The following is a 14571-nucleotide window of genomic DNA, read 5'->3' as shown; positions in this document are numbered from 1 at the left end:
GAGAGCCAGAAGTGCTTCTCGGTTAGACTCGGTTGCACCAATTCTCCTTTAATGTGCCCACATACCCTGCACACCCTGAGCAGAGCGCTTTGTGTCTGCGGGACAGAGAGAAATGATGGGGCTGTACAGTAGCTAGCACTATAAATAATACACACAGCTCTGGATATTTTGCACCTGGGAATACACACAATTTTATATATCAGTTGTTCACCTTTTGAATGGATTTAGGATAACTAGTACTGTACACCAATATTTGGCATGTGCCACCACACAGTGAAAATAGCAATTTTATAACTTTATTTGTATAGCTCCTTTTAAAAACCAAGATTACAAAGTGCCTTGACAGAAAAGGCAGAGCAAAAGCAATATAACAACATTTTGCTCACCTGATGGCTGTAATAGGCAGACTGCTTTGAATTTTGTAAAATGTTTGATTTTGATGAATTGATGTTTGCCTGTGTTTTTATGCTGCATATATGTTTTTAGCCACGCTAGCAGCGTCGGTCCGTCAGTTGGTCCAGCCCTTTGGTAACCTGACGCGCCAGACTGTTTGTTACTGTAACACAGAACCATCTGATAAGCAGTCATCGGAAACTGTAATAATACTTAGCAGGTGATTGGCTGAACCATCTGTCCATCACGTTCGCCACTGTTGTTTTGAACAACAGTCACGGCCGTCACACATAGTTGAACCACGGACGTAGCTGCCAGTAGCTCCTCACCGGACACTGATCGGTGCGGTAAGATGGTAGTTCAGACATTATTCTATATCCACGACGTTCCACTTCCGGGATTGCTCAGTTGCCGCCGAACATTCCGCCGGATGTCACTCTTTTCGGCCAGATTTCCGTTACCTTCCACTTTCTAAACTTGGCATTCTAAACTCCGGTGGATTTCTGAAGACTATGGTTAACTGCTCCTCAGATCTCCGCACGGTAAATCCAGACAGCTAGCTAGACTATCTGTCCAATCTGAGTTTTCTGTCGCACGACTAAAACAACCTTTGAACGTACGCAAAACAAGTTCCTTCTTGAGGAATTTTGCGGGAATTTTGCAGCGGCACCGTTGCTCCATTCGGCGGCGCTTAGTGCCGGCCAAGACGATTGTAATTGGTTTTAAGAAATGCCAATAAACCAGAGTATGTTTTTCTGCGATCCCGGAATGCTGTATGGACTAGCCAGACCTTCCTTCGCAGCACTGTGGAGGAAGGTTTGGCAATGCTAAACAATAGATCCTGCTGGTACAAAGCAATCTGGTGCTGATCATATGAAGAAGGCCTTAGCATATGCAGCAAAATATTGTTTTAGTGATGTTTTCACATCAAAGAGAAATTAAAAAATAATATAATTGTTTTATACAGTTTGGTTGTTTGCAACAATACCCTGACAAAGCATTTTATGGTGACTAATGACAATTTAAGATCTTGATTAGATGCAAATGTGCATAATTACAGAAAAAACTATAATGATTATAATTTTAAAAAACATTTCAGAACAATAACATATAATATAGTGTACCGAAACCTGATTTCAGAATAAATCATTACTCATTAAGTTTTTTTAAAAACAGAAGGATGTCCCTTTGTTTCCAATTAAACCACTAATTGCTGAGCATAATAGCTTCCACATTTGTTTGTTCAGTAATGCTGTATATACAGGAAATCGTATTTGCCTCATAGATCTCATGGTTTTCTTTGCAGTTTGGTTCATATTACTTCGTCTTTGCCCCTGGTAATGTCATCCACAGACTATTCACTTAGAATGTGGTTTATGTTGGATACAACAATATTAGGGATGACAAGTCAAACATGAGAGATTCACATAAATAAAACTCAAACTGATGCATTGTATTTTACAAGTCGTGCCCTTTAGTATTGTCTCGGGGACATGTGTATGTGTGTTGTTGTTGTTGTTGTTTGCTTATGTGTGTGAGTGTGTGTCTAAGGGATAGAGAGAAAGACACACACACACACACACACACACACACACACACACACACACACACACACACACACACAATAAGAGTGAATCATTCTCTCACTCTCACTATTCTCTGAAGCAGAGGTCTCTTGCGGCATAGCCAGAGTTCAGTGGACACCACTCATGCATACAGTGCATGAAGTGGTGTGTGTGTGTGTGTGTGTGTGTGTGTGTGTGTGTGTGTGTGTGTGTGTGTGTGTGTGTGTGTGTGTGTGTGTGTGTGGGGGAACGAACGTTGATTTGGAACTGGCCAAGAGGAGAAACCACACAGAGGAATAAGGAAAATGAAGTGAGAGGGCAGACGAGACACCTTCTCCACAGGTTGAAGTCACAGTGGGTAAGTTATGAATTACAATGAGGTTGTCTAATTGAGTGCACATGGCAGGCTGCTTTTACCATCATTGTGTGGCAGCATACAACACTGAAGGATTTGTAGCAGGGAATCTCAAAGGCATGTTTAACTCTGTTCTTGTGCATAGAACAATATACACTTTTCAGCTGACTAAAACTAAAGACATGACAATCATAAAAAGAACGAAGGTTTAATCTCTGCTAATGGCCCCTAGAATTTGCAATGTTCATTACATCCCACAATATAATAATAATAATAATAATAATAATAATAATAATAATAATAATAATAATAATAGAATAATAATAAGTGTATTTAATATAGAAGCTTTTACAGACAAAGTCGCAAAGTGCTTCACAAGAGAAACATTGCAGTAAAAAGAAATTTGAACAATCAAAAAGTGAATAAAATAATTGAAAAAAAAATACATTTCAAACATGAGACAAAAGCTAAGTTTAACCCTCCTGGTTTCCTCGGGTTATATTTGACCCGTTTTCAAAGTCTCTGTATCAAAAATGTTGGGTTTCCTTCAACCAAATCACCCTAAAATAACTTTTATTGATTTTGGGTGTTTTGTTCAAATTTATAGCATTTGACAAAAAAGGTAAATGACTAAATGTGCAACATGTACCAGTCTGTGATCCACTCAACATCCTCTGATCTTAACTGTTAGTCATAGTCACTGTTAGTCTGTTTGTTTTTTTAACTCAGGAATTGGGTATAATTTTAGGATTATTGTCCATGAATGTAAAACTAGAGTTACCAAGTAGGAATGAAGTTAACTAACAAAATGTAACATAATCGGGAGATAATTTATACTTAATTCTTTATTAAGAGGCAAAACTTACGGAGGACAACACAAGGGTTAAACGGGTGAGTCTTCAGTATGGAAGCATTTAAAAGACAATCTACGTGTTAGACAGTGAGTAGTCTCGCATTGCCAGACCACAGCGCTGCATAGGAGAGTCTGGCGAGTCCACACAGCATTCCGGGATGGGAGAAAAACATGCTCTGGTTTATTGGCATTTCTTTAAACCAATCACAATTGTCATGGGTGGCGCTAAGCTAAGCGCTGGATGGAGCCAAGGTGCCTCTGCAAAATAGCCTCAGGAAGGAACTTGTTTTGGTGGAAAATTCATTCATTCATTCAAAAGTTGTTTTGGTGCCCAGCGCACTAGTGCTCACGTGGGGGGTGAGGTGTAAACAGGTGGCGGGAGGTAAATTCAGATGAAGCAGTGCTAACTGAGTTATTGGTATTCTGGTAGAAAATGGGAAGACTTTGCACTGAGAATAGACAGAACCACATCTGTTTCTGACAGCGTCAATTTGCTGATGATTTTGTTAACAAGAGGAGACAAAATACTTGGAGGATATGCACAAAATAGAAAATAAAAAAACAGAAACGCCAATAAACTATTTTGATTTAACACTGTCCAGCCAGTAGAAATAGGCATGGAAAGACGTTTATTGTGGATAAAGCAGTGATGCTGATGATTCTTCCAGGCAGCGCTGTGGCCGTTGACCTCAAGGCACCTAACCCTAACCTTAAAGGTCCCATGGCATGAAAATTTCACTTTATGAGGTTTTTTAACAATAATATGCGTTCCCCCAGCCTGCTTATGGTCCCCCAGTGGCTAGAAATGGTGATAGGTGTAGAAAAAGGATGTTGAAAAGAGCAAGAGCCCGTCTTTTTGAAGCGTGAATGCTACCGTAGCTGTAATACGTACTTTGAACTGCGTGGCGCGAGAGAGTTGATTGCAATATATGATCTCAACGCTAGATGGGAGAAATTCCTACACATTGGACCTTTAAATTATGGGTATTGCTTTTGGCTAAATTCACACCATCTCATGAGTTGTGGCGAAAAAGCTAGTCCTCGCATTCATCTGAATGTGGGTAAAACGTTTAGGCTGAAACACACATTTTATGGCAATCAATTCACTGGATTTTAATATTTCAAGTGAAAAGCTTGGCCAGACAGTAAAGATGTATAACACTGTGGATATTCATTGTCCTCTTTAATAAAAATGTGTCCATTTTTTTCTAAGATACCCTGTCATGGATTACAATGTCAGTGAGGGGGAAATTCCAAATGGTTGGTTTCATTAAAGGAAAGGTCAGAGGCTCCAAAATCATCATGAATACCCACAGAAAAAGTTCACGCAAATCTGACCAGCACTTGTTGAAAATACTTTGGTCATATGGATATGCTGAGATAATGTTGCATACGTGTTTGTCTTGAATGTTACCATGTACCATATCCATATGTTGTCAGTTTTACAGAGCAGGGTTGAGCCGCTATAGTGGATAATTTTGCATGTGATTATCAGCATCAGTTTGAATGTGAGACGGATACATCCTCTATCTCCAGACACTACCACCATGATGATGATCATAAAATGTAGCAGGCTGATGGTTTAATCTAGGTTTTATCTATGTGCAGGTTTGCACTTGTGTTTAATTGTGATGTTTGGTGTAGATGCGGCGATTTCCCTATCCTCAAGACAATGATGTCCAAATAGGATACGTTAAAGTAATCTTAACTTTAAAAAAAAAAAAAAAAAAAAAAAAAAAAAAGATTTATGTTTGTCTTTTTCTGTTTCGGGTATTAATTTGTTCTTTTCCAAAATATTTATTTGTGGCCTACATTTGCCACATTAGTCTTGATGGCTTTCTTTTTTCTATGCATGCAGTGCTTTAAAGTAATGTTCCAGAAGAAGATGACTAGTTTCGTTTTCTAGTAAACTCGTAGTTTTTGTGGTAGCGCTTGTTATAGATACCGGGAAGCTTGCAGTGTGTGGAGATAGTCATTGTAAGGATAGGGCAAAAAAACCCTGGGGAATCAAAAAACTCAGACACTAACAGACGTTGACGCACGACCCGGTTTTGGTGGCAGCCGTGATCAATTTCAAATAGCAGCGGCGTACCCTGTTGTAATTCGAGTACCGACTCCGCTTATATGTGTTTCGGTGTACGCCGGTTTGAATTTAAAGCAAACCTTGTGTGATGTGCCACTCCGGTGTATAAGTGGTCAATGTAGTCATGTTAGGCATAGCCTCTACGCTTAGCCTATAGCAAGTACTTGTCATACAAACTACAATACCCATAGTTCATAGCTTACATGCGACTTCTGTTGACATCTGCCCGAAGGCCAGTCAGTTGACACGCGTCTCACAGTTCATTCTACAAGGCACTTTGGAAGGTAGTTTACTATTGAAATATTATGTTTTACATTGCCACACAGACTGCTACTTTTTCTTATTTCATTTGCTAGTGACAGTTCTAAAGTGCTAGCTAAAGTTAATGGTGCAGCAATACGACTGTGGAAGTGGCAGCCAGGCTGCCAGGCAAGCTAACATTAGCTAGCAGCACAGACTCTACTAGCTACGTTAATTTAGTTATGTTTAAAGTTAGTAAAAGTGGCGTAAGAAAAAGTTTATTCTTTATTCGTTTATTACGTTACAATAATACAAGCAAGACAGCACTTTGGCTCGGGCGTGTGCCCTAACGTTAACGTCAATCTTGAAGTGCGCGGAGAGAATGACAGGTGTCTTGATCACCTAGTTCACCTAAAAACAATGTTTTTTATAGATGATTTCGGGTCTTGGACGAATCGACAGTATCGAGTCTTCATTTCGGCGAACACCCTGTCTACCAATACGTCGTTGTTTCGCTATTAATTTGACGTTTATTAACGTTACAGGTTAGCTAAGTTACTTAACATTTCAGATATTACAGTCAAATATCTAACTGCTGTTAGGCGTTTGTGGGGTTTCATTGTATGCCGAATACACCAAAAGACCCCAACGATGTGTGACATCTGGTAATAATGTCCTACCTTGTGTGTGTGACTCTGGTTTAGAAATGCAACTTTAAACTGACAGCTTTTCTGTATAGAGTTCAGCTGTATTTACATGTGCGGTAGCCTACTATTGACAAGGCTATGTCATGTAGAAACCATACTGCCACGAAAGTTCACTATTTGTAACTGTCATTCTGTCTGTCCTAGAATTAAGCCGGAGATCCAGTGCGTGGATGATAGCATCAGAGAAAGATGTCTCCTCCACGGCTCACAGGTGCACTGCGCTCCTTCTCCAATGTCAGCAAGAAGGAGGACTTTACTGAGCACCTCCATGATCTGAAGGTGAGGCCAGCTAATGGATGATTGGAAATTAGTATTGTCACAATAGAACGTTGACTATTGGTGCTTTCACAAAATATTTACACAATGAGATTTTTGATCAATAAGGGTCATCAGTAATGTGGATACAATGACTAAGTTCAGAAAATGATATCACTTTACTGTAACGTAGCCTTTTAAACCAGAAAAAGACATATTCCTCATTCCTTGATTTCCTGTTTTATTTCCATAAATTCCTGGTAATTCCCATGGGAAGTTTCCACCTTGAAGTGAGTGCACTGGCCCCTTTAGCCCCCGGTGATGGTTAACCCTTGTTTTGACAAAACAAGGGTTAATACAGCACCTTAGTGCTTGTTTGTACAGCATTTTGGTCATCTTAAACTGTGTTTAAATGTGCTTTAGAAATAAACTTTACTTACTTACTTTACAAGAGACAGGGTTTAGAGAGCAATTCTCAACAAAGTAAACGGAAGTACATAACCCTTGTGTTGTTGTTGACAACACAAGGGTTAAGGATGGCGTATGAGAGATGCACCGATTACAACTTTCTAGGCAGATTCCGATTCCCGATTTAAGCCAGCCGATACTTTTTCTAACCACTTTACTGCACATGCAAATATTTATTTTCTATCTTTTCTTTAATAGTACATTTGGCACAGAAAATAGAACATTTTTTGAACAGATAATGGATCACTATAAAATAGAACTATATAAATTACTCCTGGTGTGGGGAATTCACACACATTTATACTGCAATGTTAGAACCATTTCCTTCTTTTCACATCCAATATCCAACTAAAAAAATGTGATTTTGGTCCCTCCACGCCCTAATTTTTCCTTGCACGTGTTGCATATTGCAAACTTGTTATCTTCTGCACACACGCTGAAGAATGTCCAAACAGCTGAGATGTTTAGGTTAATTCACAAGGTTCCCTAAATGTGTGAGAATAGCACGGACACGCGCTTCACACCGCAGGCGGGTACGCGTGACACACGGCGGAAAAGTTGAGAGAAAGGAAAAAGAGACTGGGCTGTCGTGTGTGTGTGTGTGCGTGTGTGCGTCCTTGAGAACTGTAACTTGTATAACTTATGTTGTTAATTGTAGCGTTGACCGGCATGAAATCGGCATATGTCAGACTGACATGCCGGTCGCCGGTCATGGCCGAGCACGTGAAAACCGGCCAATTCCGGTCACCGGCCGGTCTATCGGTGCATCTCTAATATAAAATATACTGTATACAGGGGATTGCTTGCTTGCTGTTTTACGTAGTAACTACTGTGTATTTGATGATGCTTGTGAAAATCATCTTATCCACAACCAGTAATAGTAGTCAATTGAGTGAGTAGAGTAATTGGTGGAACCTCTAGCTTAAACTGAGATAACCGTAATGACATCATTCTGACATCATCAGGGTTATTTTCTCAGACTTGACAAAGCTTCTCCGAAGCCAAATACAACTGAATTCACATGCTCAGTAGTATCACTAGTAAACTGACCTTTTTATGTGTCAATCTGTGGAGTGGCCCTTTCTTGTTTGACCAAATTCACAAAAGCTAAATCATTAATACGCATCATGACAAAAGTCAGATGAATCAAGTCGGGATATTTTCCCACACTAAATGTTCTACCAGGGATATTAAATTTGTGCTGCTTTGTCACTCACTGGATCTTTGGCAGGTTGTTTTTCTTCCAACTCTGCAAACAAGTAATGTGATTTGTATTACGGAAATATTTGATCTTTGATGACGCAAGCTTGCACACTGTATGGATCTTATCTACATCCCTTTTCCCTTCCACATGGAAAACCCAAATGTTTTTAATTTGGATCCATCACCTTATCGTGGTGGAGAGGTTTGTGTGTCTCTGTGAACCTGAGGGCTGTGTTGTCTGGAGCTTTGTGCTCCTGGTAGGGTCTCCCAAGGCAAAGTGGTCTCAGGTGAGGGGCCAGACAAAGAATGGTTCAAAAACCCGAATGCAAAAGCTAAGCAGAGATGGAGTGACCCTGCCCGGAGGAAGCCCGGGGCCCCCGTCTGGAGCCAGGCCCAGGCGGTGGGGCTCGGCGAAGCGCCTGGTGGCGGGTTTGCCACGGAGCCCGGCCGGGCACAGCCCGAACAAGCTACGTGGCAACTCCCTCTCCATCCCATGGGCCCACCACCTGTGGGAGGAACCGTTGGGGTCGGGTGCGATGCCACATGGGTGGCAGTGAAGGTCAGGGGCCTCGACGGACCAGACCCGGGCGGCAGACGCTGGCTCTGGGGACGTGGAACGTCACCTCTCTGTGGGGAAGGAGCCGGAACTGGTGCGGGAGGTGGAGCGCTACGGTTAGATCTGGTGGGGCTTACCTCTCACGCACAGTCTTGGTTCTGGAACCATACTCCTGGATAGGGGTGGACTCTTTTCTTCTCCGGAGTTGCCCAGGGTGTGAGGCGCCGGGCGGGTGTGGGGATACTCACAAGCCCCGGCTGAGCGCCGCTGTGTTGGAGTTTACCCGGTGGGACGAGAGGGTCGCCTCCCCACGCCTGCGGGTTGTGGGGGGAAAACTCTTGACTGTTGTTTGTGCATATGCACCAAACAGGAGTTCGGAGTATTCGGCCTTCTTGGAGACCTTGACTGGAGTCCTGCATGGGGCTCCAGTGGGGGACTCCATTGTTCTGCTGGGGGACTTCAACGCACACGTGGGCAATGATGGAGACACCTGAGAGGCGTGATTGGGAGGAACGGCCTCCCTGATCTAAACCAGAGTGGGTGTTTGTTGTTGGACTTCTGTGCTAGTCATGGATTGTCTATAACGAACACCATGTTCGAACATAGGGATGCTCATAAGTGTACCTGGTACCAGAGCACCCTAGGCCAAGGTCAATGATCGATTTCATAATCGTTTCATCTGATCTGAGGCCGTATGTTTTGGACACTTTCGGGTGAAGAGAGGGGCAGAGCTGTCAACCGATCACCATCTGGTGATGAGTTGGGTCAGAGGGTGGGGAAGACTCTGGACAGACCTGGTAAGCCCAAACGTGTAGTGCGGGTAAATTGGGAACGTCTGGAGGAGGCCCCTGTCCAACAGACTTTCAACTCACACCTCCGGGCGGAGCTTTTCGTGCATCCCTGTGGAGGCTGGGGCATTGAACCCGAGTGGACAATGTTCAAAGTTTCCATTGCTGAAGCTGCGGCGAGGAGCTGTGGTCTTAGGGTCTTAGGTGCCTCAAGGGGCGGTAACCCACGAACACCGTGGTGGACACCGGTGGTCAGGGAAGCCGTCCGACTGAAGAAGGAGTCTTTCCGGGATATGTTATCCCGGAGGACTCGGAGGCAGTTGCAGGGTACCGAAGGGCCCGAAGGGCTGCAGCCTCTGCCGTGAAAGAGGCAAAGCAGCGGGTGTGGGAGAAGTTTGGAGAAGACATGGAGAAGGACTTTCGGTCGGCACCAAAGTGCTTCTGGAAAACTGTTCGCCACCTCAGGAGGGGGCGGGGAACCATCCAAGCTGTGTACAGTAAGGATGGGACACTGTTGACCTCAACTGAGGAGGTAATAGGGCGGTGGAAGGAGCACTTTGAGGAACTCCTGAATCCGACTAATACGCCCTCTATGTTAGAGGCAGAGCTGGAGGATAATGGGGGATTGTCGTCGATTTCCCAGGCGGAAGTCACTGATGTAGTCAAACAACTACACAGTGGCAAAGCCCCGGGATTGATGAGATCCGTCCAGAAATGCTCAAGGCTCTGGGTGTGGAGGGGCTGTCCTGGTTGACACGCCTTTTCAACATTGCGTGGAAGTCTGGGACGGTGCCAAAGGAGTGGCAGACTGGGGTGGTGGTTCCCCTTTTTAAAAAGGGGGACCAGAGGGTGTGTGCCAATTATAGGGGTATCACACTTCTCAGCCTCCCTGGTAAAGTCTACTCCAAGGTGCTGGAAAGGAGGGTTCGGCCGATAGTCGAACCTCGGGTTGAGGAGGAACAATGCGGATTCCGTCCTGGTCGTGGAACAACGGACCAGCTCTTCACTCTCGCAAGGATCCTGGAGGGCTGCGCTTTGTCACCAATCCTGTTTGTAGTATTTATGGACAGGATATCGAGGCGTAGTCGGGGTGGGGAGGGGTTGCAGTTTGGTGGGCTGGGGATCTCATCGCTGCTCTTTGCAGATGATGTGGTCCTGATGGCATCATCGGCCTGCGACCTTCAGCACTCACTGGATCGGTTCGCAACCGAGTGTGAAGCGGTTGGGATGAGGATCAGCACCTCTAAATCTGAGGCCATGGTTCTCAGCAGGAAACCGATGGAATGCCTTCTCCAGGTAGGGAATGAGTCCTTACCCCAAGTGAAGGAATTCAAGTACCTTGGGGTTGTGTTCGCGAGTGAGGGGACAATGGAGCGGGAGATTGGTTGGAGAATCGGCGCAGCGGGTGCGGTATTGCATTCAATCTATCGCACCGTTAGACGAAAAGAGAGCTTAGCCAGAAGGCAAAGCTCTCGATCTACCGGTCAGTTTTCGTTCCTACCCTCACCTATGGTCATGAAGGCTGGGTCATGACCGAAAGAACGAGATCCAGGGTACAAGCGGCTGAAATGGGTTTCCTCAGGAGGGTGGCTGGCGTCTCCCTTAGAGATAGGGTGAGAAGCTCAGTCATCCGTGAGGAGCTCGGGGTAGAGCCGCTGCTCCTTTGCGTCGAAAGGAGCCAGTTGAGGTGGTTCGGGCATCTGGTAAGGATGCCCCCTGGGCGCCTCCCTAGGGAGGTGTTCCAGGCACGTCCAGCTGGGGGGAGGCTCGGGGAAGACCCAGGACTAGGTGGAGGGATTATATCTCCAACCTGGCCTGGGGAACGCCGATCCCCAGTCGGAGCTGGTTAATGTTGCTCGGGAAAGGGAAGTTTGGGGTCCCCTGCTGGAACTGCTCCCCCCGTGACCCGACACCGGATAAGCGGACGAAGATGGATGGATGGATGGATGGATGGATGAAATACCCCAAAAACACAGATGTAGACTCTGATCCAGACTCTGTTTTATTTTAAGATTTCATTTCAACATCCAGTAATTTGTGTGAGATACAGTGGCCGTAGTATATGATTAGATTAGAGTCCACTGTGTGGCACTTATATGTGCAGCTCTGGAGCAGAAGAGACATTGCCATGATGTCATGATCATTTATATATGGTAACTTGCTGGAAAACGGCAAAGCATATATTCAGGTATCATGTGAAACTTGTTCTCGCATGTGCAAAACCTTTTACGACACCTAGGGCTGGGTATCATTAAAAAATGTTTGATACTGGTACAGATACAAATACCGTGACTTTGATACTGGTTCCTAAACACAACTTTTTTTCTATCGCTGTGTATTGGCAAGAATCTGGCGATTATGATACGTATCACGATACATGGGCCACGATTCAATATATTGCAATATATTTCGATACTGTGCATAAGGCAATATATTGGGATTTTTTAAGTATACTTTTAGAAAAACTGATATTTAAAAAAAGACATGATGTGCATAAAAGTCAAAGAAGTTTACTCTAGGTAAACAATTCAGTACACAGAAAATCAAACTGCCAGTTTGGGATTGCAGGGCTCCAGACTGCCACCAAATGGTCGCATTGTGCGACCAAAATTTGAGAGTGTGCGACTGAATTTTACATCCAGTCGCACATTTGCGACCAGTAAATTTGCCTCCATTTTTTACACGTTAAATGTCAAAACGTAGGTACCTGAGCGCGTAAGCGCAGGCTTATCCGTCCTCTCTGAAAATTGACAGAGAGTGGTGCTCCGACACAAACACACACACACTCGCACACGCACAGAGTTGCGATCGGCGCAAACTACGTCGGCTGTTTTGTTGAAGTCACAGTGAGTGATGCCGCTAAAGTGGTTTCAAGTATGGTTACAGTTTTTAAAAACTTCATGCAGACAGCGTTTGCTGCTATATAATATTAAAAACAATCACGGTGCTGTTGACGTTACACTTCCTCTGAGACAAGCAGCAGGCTCAACAGTGTGCAACTGTGCCCTGGTGACTGACTGACAGGCTGAGGCTGTAAGGCAAGGCAACTTTATTTCTACAGCAGCTTTCACCTTTCAGCAATAAGGCAACTCAAAGAGCTTTACATGAAACATTAAAGAGCAGTTAAAAACGGTCATGATGAAAATACAGGCTAAAAAAGTTACAGTGAGTACGAAATGAAAAATTATTCCATTTAATAGGTTGTAGGGACAGGTTTGGGAGGAGAGAGGGAGGGGTTTTATTTGTTTTTAATTTCTTTAGAGTGTAACATATTCTAATAAAATAACAATGTTCTAACTACATAGGATAAATAGGTTTGGAATTATTTTTACAACTGTAATAATTGTTTTGTAATTACAGAGGGAAAGTACCGAAAAAATGTACCGTTATAATTTCAGGTATCGGTACCGATATTGGTTCAGATGCGAAAGGTACCCAACCGTAAGGGTAGTAGCCTAAACAATGCATGTTTAATTTTAAGGTGAATTCATTGTAATTGTAGACTAGAGTTGGTATATTTTTTAATATTTTGTTTACTGTCATGACAGCAATGGTGCCTTCTATGATGCATCTTCAAAAGTGACAATGAATTTGAAACAGCACATTGTAATTTCTGCATCTATTATCAAAGCATTTATTAGTAATACAGTGGAAATTAGTAGAAATGTGAATATTTGGTTAGCATGTTGATTTACGGTGTGTGCCCCTAAATTTGAAAAGTGAAGAAAGTTAGTCTGGAGCCCTGGATTGTGGTTCACAAGTTCTTAGTGAGCTAATGTTTACATGCTAAAGTAGGCCAAAGTTCAGCCATAGCTACATTGTTAGCTTCTAGCAAAAAGTCAGGCCCTGCTAGGCAAGGACACTAGTGGTGCGTCTCAGCATAGCCATCTAGCGGTAGGGGGTTTAAACACAACATAAATGTGACCCATTGTCTTACATGAATATTTTAGCACTTAACTAAAAAAAATTTAAAATCAATATAGTATTGCTGAATAAAATATCGCTATACTCAAGTGTATCCATTTTTTTCTTACACCCCTACTTTTTTCAATACCAATTTTCTAAAACAAAAAAATTACAACACTACACAGGACGGTAAAAATCTTTGTATTTATTTTTCATCTCCTACTACGTGAGCCCCGTCTCTGTGCGTAACGTAGAGTTTTTCCTGCCTGCCTCTACGACGTGTAGCGTTAGACAGCCAATCACAAACATTATCAGATCCTAGAAGCATGCTGTGCTTGTTATGACTGTGATAAGATTTACTCCTTGAAGGTCCCAGGACATGGTGCTCTTTGGATGCTTTTATATAGACCTTAGTGGTCCCCTAATACTGTATCTGAAGTCTCTTTCCCGAAATTCAGCCTTGGTGCAGAATTACAGCCACTAGAGCCAGTCCCACAATGAGCTTTCCTTAGTATGTGCCATTTCTGTGTCTGTAGCTGTTGAGGAGGAGGAGACTCAGATGGGCCGATTCCAGATCGGCCCATCTTTTTTTTTAATTTTCTCAAAGGCAGAGCAGGATACCCAGGGCTCGGTTTACACCTATCACCATTTCTAGCCACTGGGGGACCATAGGCAGGCTGGGGGAACTCATATTAATGTTTAAAAACCTCATAAAGTTTTCATGCCATGGGACCTTTAAGCGTGATTTATGCTTCTGCGTTAAATCTACGTGCACCTCCATAAACAACATGAAATCAAGGAGAGGGTTAACTTTTCCTGCTGCAGATTTCCCACCGTGATCAGAAAGAACAGGGGAGACACTTTGTTTCTCTCACTATGACTCTAGAGTCACTACTCGCTCTGAAGATAATCACCTTCAATCTCTCACTCGCTCTACCTCACACTCCCCACACACACACCCCCACACACACACACACACATGCCGGCCCTGCTATTCTCTCAAAGAGATCCACGCACACACCAGGCCACTTACGTAGGCTACGGCGAAAGCTCCGCGGGGAGCCTCCACAGGACCATAAATCACGCTTTAGGTATTGATATTGGTTGTTAAATGACGAGTTATTTTTGATACTCTATACTTTAGTCCAGGGATTTTAAGCCAAAACTTTAGTTTTTAACTGCAAGAGAGACAGAATAGG

General features: G+C 43.4%; 1 protein-coding gene across 3 annotated transcripts in view; it reads left to right on the top strand.

Annotated features, from left to right (window-relative positions):
- Positions 1–2207: 2207 nt before the first annotated feature.
- Positions 2208–14571, top strand: part of ascc3 (activating signal cointegrator 1 complex subunit 3) — a 193100-nt gene continuing 180736 nt past the window's right edge. Inside the window, exons 1-2 of one of the 3 annotated variants that reach the window (XM_028579494.1) lie at positions 2208–2316; positions 6341–6475. In XM_028579494.1, coding sequence (XP_028435295.1) covers positions 6386–6475 — 90 coding nt within the window. In that variant the 5' untranslated portion in view covers positions 2208–2316; positions 6341–6385. Of the gene's footprint in view, positions 2317–5426; positions 5534–6069; positions 6155–6340; positions 6476–14571 lie in introns of those variants that run through there. The other 2 variants (XM_028579493.1, XM_028579495.1) reach the window with 2 other exon arrangements.

Source organism: Perca flavescens, chromosome 6 (assembly GCF_004354835.1).
Source record: "Perca flavescens isolate YP-PL-M2 chromosome 6, PFLA_1.0, whole genome shotgun sequence".
Classification (NCBI taxonomy): domain Eukaryota; kingdom Metazoa; phylum Chordata; class Actinopteri; order Perciformes; family Percidae; genus Perca; species Perca flavescens.
The sequence above is the reverse complement of the archived record's forward strand: the minus strand, read 5'-3'. Positions and strand labels throughout refer to the sequence as shown.